The sequence below is a fragment of the Oncorhynchus nerka genome, linkage group LG9b, assembly GCF_034236695.1.
Source record: "Oncorhynchus nerka isolate Pitt River linkage group LG9b, Oner_Uvic_2.0, whole genome shotgun sequence".
NCBI classification, from domain to species: domain Eukaryota; kingdom Metazoa; phylum Chordata; class Actinopteri; order Salmoniformes; family Salmonidae; genus Oncorhynchus; species Oncorhynchus nerka.
The window spans coordinates 53525741-53549557 of record NC_088424.1 but is presented as its reverse complement, the minus strand read 5'-3'; the positions used below and the strand labels follow the sequence as shown (position 1 = coordinate 53549557).

General features: G+C 39.2%; 1 protein-coding gene across 1 annotated transcript in view; it reads right to left on the bottom strand.

Annotated features, from left to right (window-relative positions):
• Positions 1–7574: 7574 nt before the first annotated feature.
• zgc:162816 (uncharacterized protein LOC571260 homolog) overlaps positions 7575–23817 on the bottom strand; it is a 43560-nt gene continuing 27317 nt past the window's right edge. Inside the window, exons 8-10 of the mRNA XM_065013856.1 lie at positions 10369–10431; positions 10022–10127; positions 7575–8799 (exon numbers count right to left, since the gene is read on the bottom strand). Coding sequence (XP_064869928.1) covers positions 8710–8799; positions 10022–10127; positions 10369–10431 — 259 coding nt within the window. The 3' untranslated portion in view covers positions 7575–8709. The remainder of the gene's footprint in view (positions 8800–10021; positions 10128–10368; positions 10432–23817) is intronic.

Genomic DNA, 23817 nt, shown 5'->3' with positions numbered 1-23817 from the left:
ATATCCATCCTGCCCTGCCTCTAGACCCAAACTGTTACAGATCTATATCCATCCTGCCCTGTCCTGCCTCTAGACCCAAACTGTTACAGATCTATATCCATCCTGCCCTGCCTCTAGACCCAAACTGTTACAGACCTATATCCATCCTGCCTCTAGACCCAAACTGTTACAGATCTATATCCATCCTGCCCTGCCTCTAGACCCAAACTGTTACAGACCTATATCCATCCTGCTCTGCCTCTAGACCCAAACTGTTACAGACCTATATCCATCCTGCCCTGCCTCTAGACCCAAACTGTTACAGACCTATATCCATCCTGCCCTGCCCTGCCTCTAGACCCAAACTGTTACAGACCTATATCCATCCTGCCCTGCCTCTAGACCCTAACTGTTACAGACCTATATCCATCCTGCCCTGCCTCTAGACCCAAACTGCTACAGACCTATATCCATCCTGCCCTGCCTCTAGACCCAAACTGTTACAGACCTATATCCATCCTGCCCTGCCTCTAGACCCAAACTGTTACAGACCTATATCCATCCTGCCCTGCCTCTAGACCCAAACTGTTACAGACCTATATCCATCCTGCTCTGCCTCTAGACCCAAACTGTTACAGACCTACATCCATCCTGCCCTGCCTCTAGACCCAAACTGTTATAGACCTACATCCATCCTACCCTGCCCTGCCTCTAGACCCAAACTGTTACAGACCTACATCCATCCTGCCCTGCCTCTAGACCCAAACTGTTATAGACCTATATCCATCCTGCCCTGCCTCTAGACCCAAACTGTTATAGACCTATATCCATCCTGCCCTGCCTCTAGACCCAAACTGTTACAGACCTATATCCATCCTGCTCTGCCTCTAGACCCAAACTGTTACAGACCTATATCCATCCTGCTCTGCCTCTAGACCCAAACTGTTACAGACCTATATCCATCCTGCCTCTAGACCCAAACTGTTACAGATCTATATCCATCCTGCCTCTAGACCCAAACTGTTACAGACCTATATCCATCCTGCCCTGCCTCTAGACCCAAACTGTTACAGACCTATATCCATCCTGCTCTGCCTCTAGACCCAAACTGTTACAGACCTACATCCATCCTGCCCTGCCCTGCCTCTAGACCCAAACTGTTATAGACCTACATCCATCCTACCCTGCCCTGCCTCTAGACCCAAACTGTTACAGACCTACATCCATCCTGCCCTGCCCTGCCTCTAGACCCAAACTGTTATAGACCTATATCCATCCTGCCCTGCCTCTAGACCCAAACTGTTATAGACCTATATCCATCCTGCCCTGCCTCTAGACCCAAACTGTTACAGACCTATATCCATCCTGCTCTGCCTCTAGACCCAAACTGTTACAGACCTATATCCATCCTGCCTCTAGACCCAAACTGTTACAGATCTATATCCATCCTGCCTCTAGACCCAAACTGTTACAGACCTATATCCATCCTGCCCTGCCTCTAGACCCAAACTGTTACAGACCTATATCCATCCTGCCCTGCCTCTAGACCCAAACTGTTACAGACCTATATCCATCCTGCCCTGCCTCTAGACCCAAACTGTTACAGACCTATATCCATCCTGCCCTGCCTCTAGACCCAAACTGTTACAGACCTATATCCATCCTGCCCTGCCTCTAGACCCAAACTGTTACAGACCTGTATCCATCCTGCCCTGCCTCTAGACCCAAACTGTTACAGACCTATATCCATCCTGCCCTGCCTCTAGACCCAAACTGTTACAGACCTATATCCATCCTGCCCTGCCTCTAGACCCAAACTGTTACAGACCTATATCCATCCTGCCCTGCCTCTAGACCCAAACTGTTACAGACCTATATCCATCCTGTCTCTAGACCCAAACTGTTACAGATCTATATCCATCCTGCCTCTAGACCCAAACTGTTACAGACCTATATCCATCCTGCCCTGCCTCTAGACCCAAACTGTTACAGACCTATATCCATCCTGCTCTGCCTCTAGACCCAAACTGTTACAGACCTACATCCATCCTGCCCTGCCCTGCCTCTAGACCCAAACTGTTATAGACCTACATCCATCCTACCCTGCCCTGCCTCTAGACCCAAACTGTTACAGACCTACATCCATCCTGCCCTGCCTGCCTCTAGACCCAAACTGTTATAGACCTATATCCATCCTGCCCTGCCTCTAGACCCAAACTGTTACAGACCTGTATCCATCCTGCCCTGTCCTGCCTCTAGACCCAAACTGTTACAGACCTATATCCATCCTGCCCTGCCTCTAGACCCAAACTGTTACAGATCTATATCCATCCTGCCCTGCCCTGCCTCTAGACCCAAACTGTTATAGACCTATATCCATCCTGCCCTGCCCTGCCTCTAGACCCAAACTGTTACAGACCTATATCCATCCTGCCCTGCCTCTAGACCCAAACTGTTACAGACCTATATCCATCCTGCCCTGCCCTGCCTCTAGACCCAAACTGTTACAGACCTATATCCATCCTGCCCTGCCCTGCCTCTAGACCCAAACTGTTACAGACCTATATCCATCCTGCCCTGCCTCTAGACCCAAACTGTTACAGACCTATATCCATCCTGCCCTGCCCTGCCTCTAGACCCAAACTGTTACAGATCTATATCCATCCTACCCTGCCCTGCCTCTAGACCCAAACTGTTACAGACCTATATCCATCCTGCCCTGCCTCTAGACCCAAACTGTTATAGACCTATATCCATCCTGCCCTGCCTCTAGACCCAAACTGTTACAGACCTATATCCATCCTGCCCTGCCTCTAGACCCAAACTGTTACAGACCTATATCCATCCTGCCCTGCCCTGCCTCTAGACCCAAACTGTTACAGACCTATATCCATCCTGCCCTGCCTCTAGACCCAAACTGTTACAGACCTATATCCATCCTGCCCTGCCTCTAGACCCAAACTGTTACAGACCTATATCCATCCTGCCCTGCCCTGCCTCTAGACCCAAACTGTTACAGACCTATATCCATCCTGCCCTGCCTCTAGACCCAAACTGTTACAGACCTATATCCATCCTGCCCTGCCTCTAGACCCAAACTGTTACAGACCTATATCCATCCTGCCCTGCCTCTAGACCCAAACTGTTACAGACCTATATCCATCCTGCCCTGTCTCTAGACCCAAACTGTTATAGACCTATATCCATCCTGCCCTGCCTCTAGACCCAAACTGCTACAGACCTATATCCATCCTACCCTGCCCTGCCTCTAGACCCAAACTGTTACAGACCTATATCCATCCTGCCCTGCCTCTAGACCCAAACTGTTACAGATCTATATCCATCCTGCCCTGCCTCTAGACCCAAACTGTTACAGACCTATATCCATCCTACCCTGCCCTGCCTCTAGACCCAAACTATTACAGACCTATATCCATCCTGCCCTGCCCTGCCTCTAGACCCAAACTGTTACAGATCTATATCCATCCTGCCCTGTCCTGCCTCTAGACCCAAACTGTTACAGATCTATATCCATCCTGCCCTGCCTCTAGACCCAAACTGTTACAGACCTATATCCATCCTGCCTCTAGACCCAAACTGTTACAGATCTATATCCATCCTGCCCTGCCTCTAGACCCAAACTGTTACAGACCTATATCCATCCTGCTCTGCCTCTAGACCCAAACTGTTACAGACCTATATCCATCCTGCCCTGCCTCTAGACCCAAACTGTTACAGACCTATATCCATCCTGCCCTGCCCTGCCTCTAGACCCAAACTGTTACAGACCTATATCCATCCTGCCCTGCCTCTAGACCCAACTGTTACAGACCTATATCCATCCTGCCCTGCCTCTAGACCCAAACTGTTACAGACCTATATCCATCCTGCCCTGCCTCTAGACCCAAACTGTTACAGACCTATATCCATCCTGCCCTGCCTCTAGACCCAAACTGTTACAGACCTATATCCATCCTGCCCTGCCTCTAGACCCAAACTGTTACAGACCTATATCCATCCTGCCCTGCCCTGCCTCTAGACCCAAACTGTTACAGACCTATATCCATCCTGCCCTGCCTCTAGACCCTAACTGTTACAGACCTATATCCATCCTGCCCTGCCTCTAGACCCAAACTGCTACAGACCTATATCCATCCTGCCCTGCCTCTAGACCCAAACTGTTACAGACCTATATCCATCCTGCCCTGCCTCTAGACCCAAACTGTTACAGACCTATATCCATCCTGCCCTGCCCTGCCTCTAGACCCAAACTGTTACAGATCTATATCCATCCTACCCTGCCCTGCCTCTAGACCCAAACTGTTACAGACCTATATCCATCCTGCCCTGCCTCTAGACCCAAACTGTTATAGACCTATATCCATCCTGCCCTGCCTCTAGACCCAAACTGTTACAGACCTATATCCATCCTGCCCTGCCTCTAGACCCAAACTGTTACAGACCTATATCCATCCTGCCCTGCCCTGCCTCTAGACCCAAACTGTTACAGACCTATATCCATCCTGCCCTGCCTCTAGACCCAAACTGTTACAGACCTATATCCATCCTGCCCTGCCTCTAGACCCAAACTGTTACAGACCTATATCCATCCTGCCCTGCCCTGCCTCTAGACCCAAACTGTTACAGACCTATATCCATCCTGCCCTGCCTCTAGACCCAAACTGTTACAGACCTATATCCATCCTGCCCTGCCTCTAGACCCAAACTGTTACAGACCTATATCCATCCTGCCCTGCCTCTAGACCCAAACTGTTACAGACCTATATCCATCCTGCCCTGTCTCTAGACCCAAACTGTTATAGACCTATATCCATCCTGCCCTGCCTCTAGACCCAAACTGCTACAGACCTATATCCATCCTGCCCTGCCTCTAGACCCAAACTGTTACAGACCTATATCCATCCTGCCCTGCCTCTAGACCCAAACTGTTACAGATCTATATCCATCCTGCCCTGCCTCTAGACCCAAACTGTTACAGACCTATATCCATCCTGCCCTGCCCTGCCTCTAGACCCAAACTGTTACAGACCTATATCCATCCTGCCCTGCCTCTAGACCCAAACTGTTACAGATCTATATCCATCCTGCCCTGTCCTGCCTCTAGACCCAAACTGTTACAGATCTATATCCATCCTGCCCTGCCTCTAGACCCAAACTGTTACAGACCTATATCCATCCTGCCTCTAGACCCAAACTGTTACAGATCTATATCCATCCTGCCCTGCCTCTAGACCCAAACTGTTACAGACCTATATCCATCCTGCTCTGCCTCTAGACCCAAACTGTTACAGACCTATATCCATCCTGCCCTGCCTCTAGACCCAAACTGTTACAGACCTATATCCATCCTGCCCTGCCCTGCCTCTAGACCCAAACTGTTACAGACCTATATCCATCCTGCCCTGCCTCTAGACCCTAACTGTTACAGACCTATATCCATCCTGCCCTGCCTCTAGACCCAAACTGTTACAGACCTATATCCATCCTGCCCTGCCTCTAGACCCAAACTGTTACAGACCTATATCCATCCTGCCCTGCCTCTAGACCCAAACTGTTACAGACCTATATCCATCCTGCCCTGCCTCTAGACCCAAACTGTTATAGACCTATATCCATCCTGCTCTGCCTCTAGACCCAAACTGTTACAGACCTATATCCATCCTGCCCTGCCCTGCCTCTAGACCCAAACTGTTATAGACCTATATCCATCCTGCCCTGCCCTGCCTCTAGACCCAAACTGTTATAGACCTATATCCATCCTGCCCTGCCTCTAGACCCAAACTGTTATAGACCTAATCCATCCTGCCCTGCCTCTAGACCCAAACTGTTATAGACCTATATCCATCCTGCCCTGCCTCTAGACCCAAACTGTTACAGACCTATATCCATCCTGCTCTGCCTCTAGACCCAAACTGTTACAGACCTATATCCATCCTGCCTCCCCAAACTGTTACAGATCTATATCCATCCTGCCTCTAGACCCAAACTGTTACAGACCTATATCCATCCTGCCCTGCCTCTAGACCCAAACTGTTATAGACCTATATCCATCCTGCCCTGCCTCTAGACCCAAACTGTTACAGACCTATATCCATCCTGCTCTGCCTCTAGACCCAAACTGTTACAGACCTATATCCATCCTGCCTCTAGACCCAAACTGTTACAGATCTATATCCATCCTGCCTCTAGACCCAAACTGTTACAGACCTATATCCATCCTGCCTCTAGACCCAAACTGTTACAGACCTATATCCATCCTGCCTCTAGACCCAAACTGTTACAGACCTATATCCATCCTGCTCTGCCTCTAGACCCAAACTGTTACAGACCTACATCCATCCTGCCCTGCCCTGCCTCTAGACCCAAACTGTTATAGACCTACATCCATCCTACCCTGCCCTGCCTCTAGACCCAAACTGTTACAGACCTACATCCATCCTGCCCTGCCCTGCCTCTAGACCCAAACTGTTATAGACCTATATCCATCCTGCCCTGCCTCTAGACCCAAACTGTTATAGACCTATATCCATCCTGCCCTGCCTCTAGACCCAAACTGTTACAGACCTATATCCATCCTGCTCTGCCTCTAGACCCAAACTGTTACAGACCTATATCCATCCTGCCTCTAGACCCAAACTGTTACAGATCTATATCCATCCTGCCTCTAGACCCAAACTGTTACAGACCTATATCCATCCTGCTCTGCCTCTAGACCCAAACTGTTACAGACCTACATCCATCCTGCCCTGCCCTGCCTCTAGACCCAAACTGTTATAGACCTACATCCATCCTACCCTGCCCTGCCTCTAGACCCAAACTGTTACAGACCTACATCCATCCTGCCCTGCCCTGCCTCTAGACCCAAACTGTTATAGACCTATATCCATCCTGCCCTGCCTCTAGACCCAAACTGTTACAGACCTATATCCATCCTGCCCTGCCTCTAGACCCAAACTGTTACAGACCTATATCCATCCTGCTCTGCCTCTAGACCCAAACTGTTACAGACCTATATCCATCCTGCCTCTAGACCCAAACTGTTACAGATCTATATCCATCCTGCCTCTAGACCCAAACTGTTACAGACCTATATCCATCCTGCCCTGCCTCTAGACCCAAACTGTTACAGACCTATATCCATCCTGCCCTGCCTCTAGACCCAAACTGTTACAGACCTATATCCATCCTGCCCTGCCTCTAGACCCAAACTGTTACAGACCTATATCCATCCTGCCCTGCCTCTAGACCCAAACTGTTACAGACCTATATCCATCCTGCCTCTAGACCCAAACTGTTCCAGACCTATATCCATCCTGCTCTGTCTTTCTAAAGTCTTCAAAAGCCAAGTTAATAAACAGATCACTGAACATTTCGTATCTCACCGTACCTTCTCCGCTGTGGAATCCGGGTTTCTGAGCTGGTCATGGGTGCACCTCAGCCACGTTCAAGGTCCTAAACGACATCATAACCGCCATCGATAAAAGACAGTTCTGTGCAGCCGTCTTCATCGATCTGGCCAAGGCTTTCGACTGTCAATCATGGCGGACCAACCAAGAACATGAATACCAAACAAATTAATCAACTATTTTTATTTAAATTTAACTAGTCAAGTCTGTTAAGAACACATTCATATTTACAATGACGGCCTAGACGATGCTGGGCCAATTGTACGCCGCCTTATGGGACTCCCAATCACAGCCGGTAGTGATACAGCCTGGAATCGAACCAGGGTGTCTGTAGTGATGCCTCTAGCACTGAGATACAGTGCCTTAGACTGCTGTGCCACTTGGGAGCCCAGAACTAACATAACATTAGGGGAAAACACACACGGAGTGTACAAAACATTAAGAACACCTTCCTAATATTGAGTTGCACTAACTTTTGTCCTCATGCCAGCCTCCATTCATCAGGACATGGACTCCACAGGGATGCTGGTCCATGTCGACTCCAATGCTTCCCCACAGTTGTGTCAAGTTGGCTGGATGTCCTTTGGGTGGTGGACCATTCTGGATACACACCGGAAACTGTTGAGCGTGAAAAACCCAGCAGCATTGCAGTTCTTGACTCAAACTGGTGCGCCTAGAACTGGGGAGGCTCGTGGTAATGGCTAGAGGGGAAAGGTATCAAACACGTGGTTTTCATGCCGTTCCAGCCATTATGAGGCGTCCTCCAATCACCAGTCTGCTGTGGTTCAAAGGCACTTCAATCTTTTGTTTTGCCAATTCTCCCTCAATGGCACACAGAATCATCTCAAGGCTTAAATCCTTATTTAACCCGTCTCCTCCCCTTCATCTACACTGATAGAAGAGGATTTAACAAGTGACATCAATAAGGGATCATGTCTTTCACCTGGTCAGTCTGTCATGGAAGGAGCAGGTGTTCCTAATGTTTTGTACAGTGTATATTTGCTATTACTAACAATGACCATCCAGTTTTGGAGAATACAAAAGGTTTAAGGAAAGTGGTTAATTTATTAGTGTAAAACATGGTTTAGTGTCAGTGACGGCTGTATAGTGCCGCCCCAATGCAGGACGGACAACAGTAGAAACCATGACATCACGAAAGATAGGAAGGACATTTCCCAACATCACATAATAAGTAATTTGAGCTTCAAGGTGATTAGTGATTCTGTCCAGCTCTTTGCTCAGGCTGATTCCCTCCAGGACTACACACCCACACAGTACTACATTTCCCATGATGCTCCTTTGATCACCAGCCGCGTGTGGGTGTCCACTTTCCCACCAGCCGACCTCCAGAGTGGACGTAGTACACAGAATGCATCATGGCTGTTGCACAAGCCTGGATGAACACACCTCTATTAGACCTCTGACATGCAGAACAGGTAGTGTACAATGACAACTTAAAGATACTAACGTGGTAGGGGATGAGAGTGGGTAAGGGATGAGTACTAATGTGGTAGGGGATGACTGAATAGGGGAGGAGTAAGGGATGAGTACTAATGCAGTAGGGGATGACTGAATAGGGGACGAGTCAGGGATGAGTACTAATGCAGTAGGGGATGACTGAATAGGGGACGAGTCAGGGATGAGTACTAATGCAGTAGGGGATGACTGAATAGGGGACGAGTCAGGGATGAGTACTAATGCAGTAGGGGATGACTGAATAGGGGACGAGTCAGGGATGAGTACTAATGCGGTAGGGGATGACTGAGTAGGGGATGAGTCAGGGATGAGTACTAATGTGGTAGGGGATGACTGAATAGGGGATGAGTAAGGGATGAGTACTAATGTGGTAGGGGATGACTGAATAGGGGATGAGTAAGGGATGAGTACTAATGCGGTAGGGGATGACTGAGTAGGGGATGAGTAAATGAGTACTAATGCAGTAGGGGATGACTGAATAGGGGATGAGTAAGGGATGAGTACTAATGCGGTAGGGGATGACTGAGTAGGGGATGAGTCAGGGATGAGTACTAATGTGGTAGGGGATGACTGAATAGGGGATGAGTACTAATGCGGTAGGGGATGACTGAATAGGGGATGAGTCAGGGATGAGTACTAATGCGGTAGGGGATGACTGAATAGGGGAGGAGTAAGGGATGAGTACAAATGCAGTAGGGGATGAGTACTAATGCAGTAGGGGATGACTGAATAGGGGATGAGTCAGGGATGAGTACTAATGCGGTAGGGGATGACTGAATAGGGGAGGAGTAAGGGATGAGTACAAATGCAGTAGGGGATGACTGAATAGGGGATGAGTACTAATGCGGTAGGGGATGACTGAATAGGGATGAGTCAGGGATGAGTACTAATACGGTAGGGGATGAGTAAATGAGTACTAATGCAGTAGGGGATGACTGAATAGGGGATGAGTCAGGGATGAGTACTAATGCGGTAGGGGATGAGTAAATGAGTACTAATGCAGTAGGGGATGACTGAATAGGGGATGAGTCAGGGATGAGTACTAATGCAGTAGGGGATGACTGAATAGGGGATGAGTACTAATGCAGTAGGGGATGAGTCAGGGATGAGTACTAATGCAGTAGGGGATGAGTACTCACATGGTAAGGTATAATAGTCAGCAGTGTTCCCAGGGGGTATCTGCTGTAGTCCAGTTGTCCTGAGAGAGGCTCTACTCTGCCATGCTCCTGGGTCATAGACAACAACCTGCAGGGGGACGGACAGACACAGGGAGGACAGGGGTCAGACTAGTGGTACTGCAGAAGTATAGGAGTAGTAGCAGTACAGTAGTAATATAGTAGTAGCTCAGGATGTACCTCTATAACAGTAGTATCAGTCCTAGTATTACCGTAGTAGTACTGTAGTAGTACCTGAGGTCAGGGTGTCCCTCTATAACAGTAGTAGTAATATCAGTCCTAGTATTACCATAGTAGTACTGTAGTAGTACCTGAGGTCAGGGTGTCCCTCTATAACAGCGTATCCAGTGGGCAGTTTCCCAGCTCCATCGAGACTGAAATGTGATAATACAGTACTATGACAGTAGTAATACCAGTACTATAACAGTACTATGACAGTAGTAATAACAGTACTATGACTGTAGTAATACCACTATGACCGTAGTAATACCAGTACTATAACAGTACTATGACAGTAGTAATAACAGTACTATGACAGTAGTAATAACAGTACTATGACAGTAGTAATAACAGTACTGACAGTAGTAATAACAGTACTATGACAGTAGTAATAACAGTACTATGACAGTAGTAATAACAGTACAATGACCGTAGTAATACCAGTACTATAACAGTACTATGACAGTACTATAACAGTACTATGACAGTAGTAACAACAGTACTATGACAGTACTATAACAGTACTATGACAGTAGTAACAACAGTACTATGACAGTAGTAATAACAGTACTATGACAGTAGTAACAACAGTACTATGACAGTAGTAACAACAGTACTATGACAGTAGTAATAACAGTACTATGACAGTAGTAATAACAGTACTATGACAGTAGTAATAACAGTACTATGACAGTAGTAATAACAGTACTATGACAGTAGTAAAAACAGTACTATGACAGTAACAACAGTACTATGACAGTAGTAATAACAGTACTGACAGTAGTAATACCAGTACTGACAGTAGTAATAACAGTACTATGACAGTAGTAATACCACTATGACAGTAGTAATAACAGTACTATGACAGTAGTAATAACAGTACTATGACAGTAGTAATAACAGTACTACGACCGTAGTAATAACAGTACTACGACCGTAGTAATACCACTATGACAGTAGTAATAACAGTACTATGACCGTAGTAATACCACTATGACCGTAGTAATACCACTATGACAGTAGTAATAACAGTACTATGACAGTAATAACAGTACTATGACCGTAGTAATACCACTGACAGTAGTAACAACAGTACTATGACAGTAGTAATAACAGCACTATGACAGTAGTAATAACAGTACTATGACCGTAGTAATACCAGTACTATGACAGTAGTAACAACAGTACTGACAGTAACAATACTATGACAGTAGTAATACCAGTACTATGACAGTAACAGTACTATGACAGTAGTAATACCAGTACTATGACAGTAGTAATACCAGTACTATGACAGTAGTAATACCAGTACTATGACAGTAGTAATAACAGTACTATGACCGTAGTAATACCACTATGAAAGTAGTAATAACAGTATTATGACAGTAGTAATAACAGTACTATGACAGTAGTAATACCACTATGACAGTAGTAATAACAGTACTATGACAGTAGTAATACCACTATGACAGTAGTAATAACAGTACTATGACAGTAGTAATAACAGTACTATGACAGTAGTAATAACAGTACTATGACCGTAGTAATACCACTATGACCGTAGTAACAACAGTACTATGACCGTAGTAATACCACTATGACAGTAGTAATAACAGTACTATGACAGTAGTAATACCACTATGACAGTAGTAATAACAGTACTATGACCGTAGTAATACCACTATGACAGTAGTAATAACAGTACTATGACCGTAGTAATACCACTATGACAGTAGTAACAACAGTACTATGACAGTAGTAACAACAGTACTATGACCGTAGTAATACCACTATGACAGTAGTAATAACAGTACTATGACAGTAGTAATACCAGTACTGACAGTAGTAATAACAGTACTATGACAGTAGTAATACCACTATGACAGTAGTAATAACAGTACTATGACAGTAGTAATAACAGTACTATGACAGTAGTAATAACAGTACTACGACCGTAGTAATACCACTATGACCGTAGTAATACCACTATGACAGTAGTAATAACAGTACTATGACCGTAGTAATACCACTATGACCGTAGTAATACCACTATGACAGTAGTAATAACAGTACTATGACAGTAATAACAGTACTATGACCGTAGTAATACCACTATGACAGTAGTAACAACAGTACTATGACAGTAGTAATAACAGCACTATGACAGTAGTAATAACAGTACTATGACCGTAGTAATACCAGTACTATGACAGTAGTAACAACAGTACTGACAGTAACAATACTATGACAGTAGTAATACCAGTACTATGACAGTAACAGTACTATGACAGTAGTAATACCAGTACTATGACAGTAGTAATACCAGTACTATGACAGTAGTAATAACAGTACTATGACCGTAGTAATACCACTATGAAAGTAGTAATAACAGTACTATGACAGTAGTAATAACAGTACTATGACAGTAGTAATACCACTATGACAGTAGTAATAACAGTACTATGACAGTAGTAATACCACTATGACAGTAGTAATAACAGTACTATGACAGTAGTAATAACAGTACTATGACAGTAGTAATAACAGTACTATGACAGTAGTAATAACAGTACTATGACAGTAGTAATAACAGTACTATGACCGTAGTAATACCACTATGACCGTAGTAACAACAGTACTATGACCGTAGTAATACCACTATGACAGTAGTAATAACAGTACTATGACAGTAGTAATACCACTATGACAGTAGTAATAACAGTACTATGACCGTAGTAATACCACTATGACAGTAGTAATAACAGTACTATGACAGTAGTAATACCACTATGACAGTAGTAATAACAGTACTATGACCGTAGTAATACCACTATGACCGTAGTAACAACAGTACTATGACCGTAGTAATAACAGTACTATGACCGTAGTAATACCACTATGACCGTAGTAACAACAGTACTATGACCGTAGTAATACCACTATGACAGTAGTAATAACAGTACTATGACAGTAGTAATACCACTATGACAGTAGTAATAACAGTACTGTGACCGTAGTAATAACAGTACTATGACCGTAGTAATACCACTATGACCGTAGTAATAACAGTACTATGACCGTAGTAATACCACTATGAAAGTAGTAATAACAGTACTATGACAGTAGTAATAACAGTACTATGACAGTAGTAATACCACTATGACAGTAGTAATAACAGTACTATGACAGTAGTAATACCACTATGACAGTAGTAATAACAGTACTATGACAGTAGTAATAACAGTACTATGACAGTAGTAATAACAGTACTATGACAGTAGTAATAACAGTACTATGACCGTAGTAATACCACTATGACCGTAGTAACAACAGTACTATGACCGTAGTAATACCACTATGACAGTAGTAATAACAGTACTATGACAGTAGTAATACCACTATGACAGTAGTAATAACAGTACTATGACCGTAGTAATACCACTATGACAGTAGTAATAACAGTACTATGACAGTAGTAATACCACTATGACAGTAGTAATAACAGTACTATGACCGTAGTAATACCACTATGACCGTAGTAACAACAGTACTATGACCGTAGTAATAACAGTACTATGACCGTAGTAATACCACTATGACCGTAGTAACAACAGTACTATGACCGTAGTAATACCACTATGACAGTAGTAATACCACTATGACAGTAGTAATACCACTATGACAGTAGTAATAACAGTACTATGACCGTAGTAATAACAGTACTATGACCGTAGTAATACCACTATGACCGTAGTAACAACAGTACTATGACCGTAGTAATACCACTATGACAGTAGTAATAACAGTACTATGACAGTAGTAATACCACTATGACAGTAGTAATAACAGTACTATGACCGTAGTAATACCACTATGACCGTAGTAATAACAGTACTATGACCGTAGTAATACCACTATGACCGTAGTAACAACAGTACTATGACCGTAGTAATACCACTATGACAGTAGTAATAACAGTACTATAACAGTAGTAATACCACTGACAGTAGTAATAACAGTACTATGACAGTAGTAATAACAGTACTATGACAGTAGTAATAACAGTACTATGACCGTAGTAATACCACTATGACCGTAGTAATACCACTATGACAGTAGTAATAACAGTACTATGACAGTAGTAATACCACTATGACAGTAGTAATAACAGTACTATGACAGTAGTAATAACAGTACTATGACAGTAGTAATAACAGTACTATGACCGTAGTAATACCACTATGACAGTAGTAATAACAGTACTATGACAGTAGTAATAACAGTACTATGACCGTAGTAATACCACTATGACCGTAGTAATAACAGTACTATGACAGTAGTAACAACAGTACTATGACAGTAGTATAATAGTAATAACAGTACTATGACAGTACTATGACAGTAGTATAATAGTAATGACAGTACTATGACAGTAGTATAATAGTAATAACAGTACTATGACAGTAGTATAATAGTAATAACAGTACTATAGTAGTATAATAGTAATAACAGTACTATAGTAGTATAATAGTAATAACAGTACTATAGTAGTATAATAGTAATAACAGTACTATGACAGTAGTATAATAGTAATAACAGTACTATGACAGTAGTATAATAGTAATGACAGTACTATGACAGTAGTATAATACTAATAACAGTACTATGACAGTAGTATAATAGTAATAACAGTAGTATAATAGTAATAACAGTACTATGACAGTAGTATAATAGTAATAACAGTAGTATAATAGTAATAACAGTACTATGACAGTAGTATAATAGTAATAACAGTACTATGACAGTAGTATAATAGTAATAACAGTACTATGACAGTAGTATAATAGTAATAACAGTAGTATAATAGTAATAACAGTACTATGACAGTAGTAATAACAGTACTATGACAGTAGTAATAACAGTACAATGACCGTAGTAATACCAGTACTATAACAGTACTATGACAGTAGTAATAACAGTACTATGACAGTACTATAACAGTACTATGACAGTAGTAACAACAGTACTATGACAGTACTATAACAGTACTATGACAGTAGTAACAACAGTACTATGACAGTAGTAATAACAGTACTATGACAGTAGTAACAACAGTACTATGACAGTAGTAACAACAGTACTATGACAGTAGTAACAACAGTACTATGACAGTAGTAATAACAGTACTATGACAGTAGTAATAACAGTACTATGACAGTAGTAATAACAGTACTATGACAGTAGTAATAACAGTACTATGACAGTAGTAAAAACAGTACTATGACAGTAACAACAGTACTATGACAGTAGTAATAACAGTACTGACAGTAGTAATACCAGTACTGACAGTAGTAATAACAGTACTATGACAGTAGTAATACCACTATGACAGTAGTAATAACAGTACTATGACAGTAGTAATAACAGTACTATGACAGTAGTAATAACAGTACTACGACCGTAGTAATAACAGTACTACGACCGTAGTAATACCACTATGACAGTAGTAATAACAGTACTATGACCGTAGTAATACCACTATGACCGTAGTAATACCACTATGACAGTAGTAATAACAGTACTATGACAGTAATAACAGTACTATGACCGTAGTAATACCACTGACAGTAGTAACAACAGTACTATGACAGTAGTAATAACAGCACTATGACAGTAGTAATAACAGTACTATGACCGTAGTAATACCAGTACTATGACAGTAGTAACAACAGTACTGACAGTAACAATACTATGACAGTAGTAATACCAGTACTATGACAGTAACAGTACTATGACAGTAGTAATACCAGTACTATGACAGTAGTAATACCAGTACTATGACAGTAGTAATACCAGTACTATGACAGTAGTAATAACAGTACTATGACCGTAGTAATACCACTATGAAAGTAGTAATAACAGTATTATGACAGTAGTAATAACAGTACTATGACAGTAGTAATACCACTATGACAGTAGTAATAACAGTACTATGACAGTAGTAATACCACTATGACAGTAGTAATAACAGTACTATGACAGTAGTAATAACAGTACTATGACAGTAGTAATAACAGTACTATGACCGTAGTAATACCACTATGACCGTAGTAACAACAGTACTATGACCGTAGTAATACCACTATGACAGTAGTAATAACAGTACTATGACAGTAGTAATACCACTATGACAGTAGTAATAACAGTACTATGACCGTAGTAATACCACTATGACAGTAGTAATAACAGTACTATGACCGTAGTAATACCACTATGACAGTAGTAACAACAGTACTATGACAGTAGTAACAACAGTACTATGACCGTAGTAATACCACTATGACAGTAGTAATAACAGTACTATGACAGTAGTAATACCAGTACTGACAGTAGTAATAACAGTACTATGACAGTAGTAATACCACTATGACAGTAGTAATAACAGTACTATGACAGTAGTAATAACAGTACTATGACAGTAGTAATAACAGTACTACGACCGTAGTAATACCACTATGACCGTAGTAATACCACTATGACAGTAGTAATAACAGTACTATGACCGTAGTAATACCACTATGACCGTAGTAATACCACTATGACAGTAGTAATAACAGTACTATGACAGTAATAACAGTACTATGACCGTAGTAATACCACTATGACAGTAGTAACAACAGTACTATGACAGTAGTAATAACAGCACTATGACAGTAGTAATAACAGTACTATGACCGTAGTAATACCAGTACTATGACAGTAGTAACAACAGTACTGACAGTAACAATACTATGACAGTAGTAATACCAGTACTATGACAGTAACAGTACTATGACAGTAGTAATACCAGTACTATGACAGTAGTAATACCAGTACTATGACAGTAGTAATAACAGTACTATGACCGTAGTAATACCACTATGAAAGTAGTAATAACAGTACTATGACAGTAGTAATAACAGTACTATGACAGTAGTAATACCACTATGACAGTAGTAATAACAGTACTATGACAGTAGTAATACCACTATGACAGTAGTAATAACAGTACTATGACAGTAGTAATAACAGTACTATGACAGTAGTAATAACAGTACTATGACAGTAGTAATAACAGTACTATGACAGTAGTAATAACAGTACTATGACCGTAGTAATACCACTATGACCGTAGTAACAACAGTACTATGACCGTAGTAATACCACTATGACAGTAGTAATAACAGTACTATGACAGTAGTAATACCACTATGACAGTAGTAATAACAGTACTATGACCGTAGTAATACCACTATGACAGTAGTAATAACAGTACTATGACAGTAGTAATACCACTATGACAGTAGTAATAACAGTACTATGACCGTAGTAATACCACTATGACCGTAGTAACAACAGTACTATGACCGTAGTAATAACAGTACTATGACCGTAGTAATACCACTATGACCGTAGTAACAACAGTACTATGACCGTAGTAATACCACTATGACAGTAGTAATAACAGTACTATGACAGTAGTAATACCACTATGACAGTAGTAATAACAGTACTGTGACCGTAGTAATAACAGTACTATGACCGTAGTAATACCACTATGACCGTAGTAATAACAGTACTATGACCGTAGTAATACCACTATGAAAGTAGTAATAACAGTACTATGACAGTAGTAATAACAGTACTATGACAGTAGTAATACCACTATGACAGTAGTAATAACAGTACTATGACAGTAGTAATACCACTATGACAGTAGTAATAACAGTACTATGACAGTAGTAATAACAGTACTATGACAGTAGTAATAACAGTACTATGACAGTAGTAATAACAGTACTATGACCGTAGTAATACCACTATGACCGTAGTAACAACAGTACTATGACCGTAGTAATACCACTATGACAGTAGTAATAACAGTACTATGACAGTAGTAATACCACTATGACAGTAGTAATAACAGTACTATGACCGTAGTAATACCACTATGACAGTAGTAATAACAGTACTATGACAGTAGTAATACCACTATGACAGTAGTAATAACAGTACTATGACCGTAGTAATACCACTATGACCGTAGTAACAACAGTACTATGACCGTAGTAATAACAGTACTATGACCGTAGTAATACCACTATGACCGTAGTAACAACAGTACTATGACCGTAGTAATACCACTATGACAGTAGTAATACCACTATGACAGTAGTAATACCACTATGACAGTAGTAATAACAGTACTATGACCGTAGTAATAACAGTACTATGACCGTAGTAATACCACTATGACCGTAGTAACAACAGTACTATGACCGTAGTAATACCACTATGACAGTAGTAATAACAGTACTATGACAGTAGTAATACCACTATGACAGTAGTAATAACAGTACTATGACCGTAGTAATACCACTATGACCGTAGTAATAACAGTACTATGACCGTAGTAATACCACTATGACCGTAGTAACAACAGTACTATGACCGTAGTAATACCACTATGACAGTAGTAATAACAGTACTATAACAGTAGTAATACCACTGACAGTAGTAATAACAGTACTATGACAGTAGTAATAACAGTACTATGACAGTAGTAATAACAGTACTATGACCGTAGTAATACCACTATGACCGTAGTAATACCACTATGACAGTAGTAATAACAGTACTATGACAGTAGTAATACCACTATGACAGTAGTAATAACAGTACTATGACAGTAGTAATAACAGTACTATGACAGTAGTAATAACAGTACTATGACCGTAGTAATACCACTATGACAGTAGTAATAACAGTACTATGACAGTAGTAATAACAGTACTATGACCGTAGTAATACCACTATGACCGTAGTAATAACAGTACTATGACAGTAGTAACAACAGTACTATGACAGTAGTATAATAGTAATAACAGTACTATGACAGTACTATGACAGTAGTATAATAGTAATGACAGTACTATGACAGTAGTATAATAGTAATAACAGTACTATGACAGTAGTATAATAGTAATAACAGTACTATAGTAGTATAATAGTAATAACAGTACTATAGTAGTATAATAGTAATAACAGTACTATAGTAGTATAATAGTAATAACAGTACTATGACAGTAGTATAATAGTAATAACAGTACTATGACAGTACTATGACAGTAGTATAATAGTAATGACAGTACTATGACAGTAGTATAATACTAATAACAGTACTATGACAGTAGTATAATAGTAATAACAGTAGTATAATAGTAATAACAGTACTATGACAGTAGTATAATAGTAATAACAGTAGTATAATAGTAATAACAGTACTATGACAGTAGTATAATAGTAATAACAGTACTATGACAGTAGTATAATAGTAATAACAGTACTATGACAGTAGTATAATAGTAATAACAGTAGTATAATAGTAATAACAGTACGATGACAGTAGTATAGTAGTATAATAGTAATAACAGTAGTATAATAGTAATAATAGTAATAACAGTAGTATAATAATAATAACAGTACTATGACAGTAGTATAATAGTAATAACAGTACTATGACAGTAGTATAATAATAATAGTAACAGTAGTATAATAGTAGTATAATAGTAATAACAGTAGTATAATAGTAATAACAGTACTATGACAGTAGAATAATAGTAATAACAGTACTATGACAGTAGTATAATAGTAATAACAGTACTATGACAGTAGTATAATAGTAATAACAGTACTATGACAGTAGTATAATAGTAACAACAGTACTATGACAGTAGTATAATAGTAATAACAGTACTATGACAGTAGTATAATAGTATAATAGTAATAACAGTACTATGACAGTAGTATAATAGTATAATAGTAATAACAGTACTATGACAGTAGTATAATAGTAATAATAATAATAACAGTACTATGACAGTAGTATAATAGTAATAACAGTACTATGACAGTAGTATAATAGTAATAACAGTACTATGACAGTAGTATAATAGTAATAATAATAATAACAGTACTATGACAGTAGTATAATAATAATAACAGTACTATGACCGTAGTAATACCACTATGACCGTAGTAACAACAGTACTATGACCGTAGTAATACCACTATGACAGTAGTAATAACAGTACTATGACAGTAGTAATACCACTATGACAGTAGTAATAACAGTACTATGACAGTAGTAATACCACTATGACAATAGTAATAACAGTACTATAGTAGTATAATAGTAATAACAGTACTATAGTAGTATAATAGTAATAACAGTACTATGACAGTAGTATAATAGTAATAACAGTACTATGACAGTACTATGACAGTAGTATAATAGTAATGACAGTACTATGACAGTAGTATAATACTAATAACAGTACTATGACAGTAGTATAATAGTAATAACAGTAGTATAATAGTAATAACAGTAGTATAATAGTAATAACAGTACTATGACAGTAGTATAATAGTAATAACAGTACTATGACAGTAGTATAATAGTAATAACAGTACTATGACAGTAGTATAATAGTAATAACAGTAGTATAATAGTAATAACAGTACGATGACAGTAGTATAGTAGTATAATAGTAATAACAGTAGTATAATAGTAATAATAGTAATAACAGTAGTATAATAATAATAACAGTACTATGACAGTAGTATAATAGTAATAACAGTACTATGACAGTAGTATAATAATAATAGTAACAGTAGTATAATAGTAATAACAGTAGTATAATAGTAATAACAGTACTATGACAGTAGTATAATAGTAATAACAGTACTATGACAGTAGTATAATAGTAATAACAGTACTATGACAGTAGTATAATAGTAATAACAGTACTATGACAGTAGTATAATAGTAACAACAGTACTATGACAGTAGTATAATAGTAATAACAGTACTATGACAGTAGTATAATAGTATAATAGTAATAACAGTACTATGACAGTAGTATAATAGTATAATAGTAATAACAGTACTATGACAGTAGTATAATAGTAATAATAATAATAACAGTACTATGACAGTAGTATAATAGTAATAACAGTACTATGACAGTAGTATAATAGTAATAACAGTACTATGACAGTAGTATAATAGTAATAATAATAATAACAGTACTATGACAGTAGTATAATAGTAATAATAATAATAACAGTACTATGACAGTAGTATAATAATAATAACAGTACTATGACCGTAGTAATACCACTATGACCGTAGTAACAACAGTACTATGACCGTAGTAATACCACTATGACAGTAGTAATAACAGTACTATGACAGTAGTAATACCACTATGACAGTAGTAATAACAGTACTATGACCGTAGTAATAACAGTACTATGACCGTAGTAATACCACTATGACAGTAGTAACAACAGTACTATGACAGTAGTAACAACAGTACTATGACCGTAGTAATACCACTATGACAGTAGTAATAACAGTACTATGACAGTAGTAATACCACTATGACAGTAGTAATAACAGTACTATGACCGTAGTAATACCACTATGACCGTAGTAACAACAGTACTATGACCGTAGTAATAACAGTACTATGACCGTAGTAATACCACTATGACCGTAGTAACAACAGTACTATGACCGTAGTAATAACAGTACTATGACAGTAGTAATACCACTATGACAGTAGTAATAACAGTACTATGACCGTAGTAATAACAGTACTATGACCGTAGTAATACCACTATGACCGTAGTAACAACAGTACTATGACCGTAGTAATACCACTATGACAGTAGTAATAACAGTACTATGACAGTAGTAATACCACTATGACAGTAGTAATAACAGTACTATGACCGTAGTAATACCACTATGACCGTAGTAATAACAGTACTATGACCGTAGTAATACCACTATGACCGTAGTAACAACAGTACTATGACCGTAGTAATACCACTATGACAGTAGTAATAACAGTACTATGACAGTAGTAATACCACTGACAGTAGTAATAACAGTACTATGACAGTAGTAATAACAGTACTATGACAGTAGTAATAACAGTACTATGACCGTAGTAATACCACTATGACCGTAGTAATACCACTATGACAGTAGTAATAACAGTACTATGACAGTAGTAATACCACTATGACAGTAGTAATAACAGTACTATGACAGTAGTAATAACAGTACTATGACAGTAGTAATAACAGTACTATGACCGTAGTAATACCACTATGACAGTAGTAATAACAGTACTATGACAGTAGTAATAACAGTACTATGACCGTAGTAATACCACTATGACCGTAGTAATAACAGTACTATGACAGTAGTAACAACAGTACTATGACAGTAGTAACAACAGTACTATGACCGTAGTAATACCACTATGACAGTAGTAATAACAGTACTATGACCGTAGTAATACCACTATGACCGTAGTAATAACAGTACTATGACAGTAGTAACAACAGTACTATGACAGTAGTATAATAGTAATAACAGTACTATGACAGTACTATGACAGTAGTATAATAGTAATGACAGTACTATGACAGTAGTATAATAGTAATAACAGTAGTATAATAGTAATAACAGTACGATGACAGTAGTATAGTAGTATAATAGTAATAACAGTAGTATAATAGTAATAATAGTAATAACAGTAGTATAATAATAATAACAGTACTATGACAGTAGTATAATAGTAATAACAGTACTATGACAGTAGTATAATAATAATAGTAACAGTAGTATAATAGTAATAACAGTAGTATAATAGTAATAACAGTACTATGACAGTAGTATAATAGTAATAACAGTACTATGACAGTAGTATAATAGTAATAACAGTACTATGACAGTAGTATAATAGTAATAACAGTACTATGACAGTAGTATAATAGTAACAACAGTACTATGACAGTAGTATAATAGTAATAACAGTACTATGACAGTAGTATAATAGTATAATAGTAATAACAGTACTATGACAGTAGTATAATAGTATAATAGTAATAACAGTACTATGACAGTAGTATAATAGTAATAATAATAATAACAGTACTATGACAGTAGTATAATAGTAATAACAGTACTATGACAGTAGTATAATAGTAATAACAGTACTATGACAGTAGTATAATAGTAATAATAATAATAACAGTACTATGACAGTAGTATAATAGTAATAATAATAATAACAGTACTATGACAGTAGTATAATAATAATAACAGTACTATGACCGTAGTAATACCACTATGACCGTAGTAACAACAGTACTATGACCGTAGTAATACCACTATGACAGTAGTAATAACAGTACTATGACAGTAGTAATACCACTATGACAGTAGTAATAACAGTACTATGACCGTAGTAATAACAGTACTATGACCGTAGTAATACCACTATGACAGTAGTAACAACAGTACTATGACAGTAGTAACAACAGTACTATGACCGTAGTAATACCACTATGACAGTAGTAATAACAGTACTATGACAGTAGTAATACCACTATGACAGTAGTAATAACAGTACTATGACCGT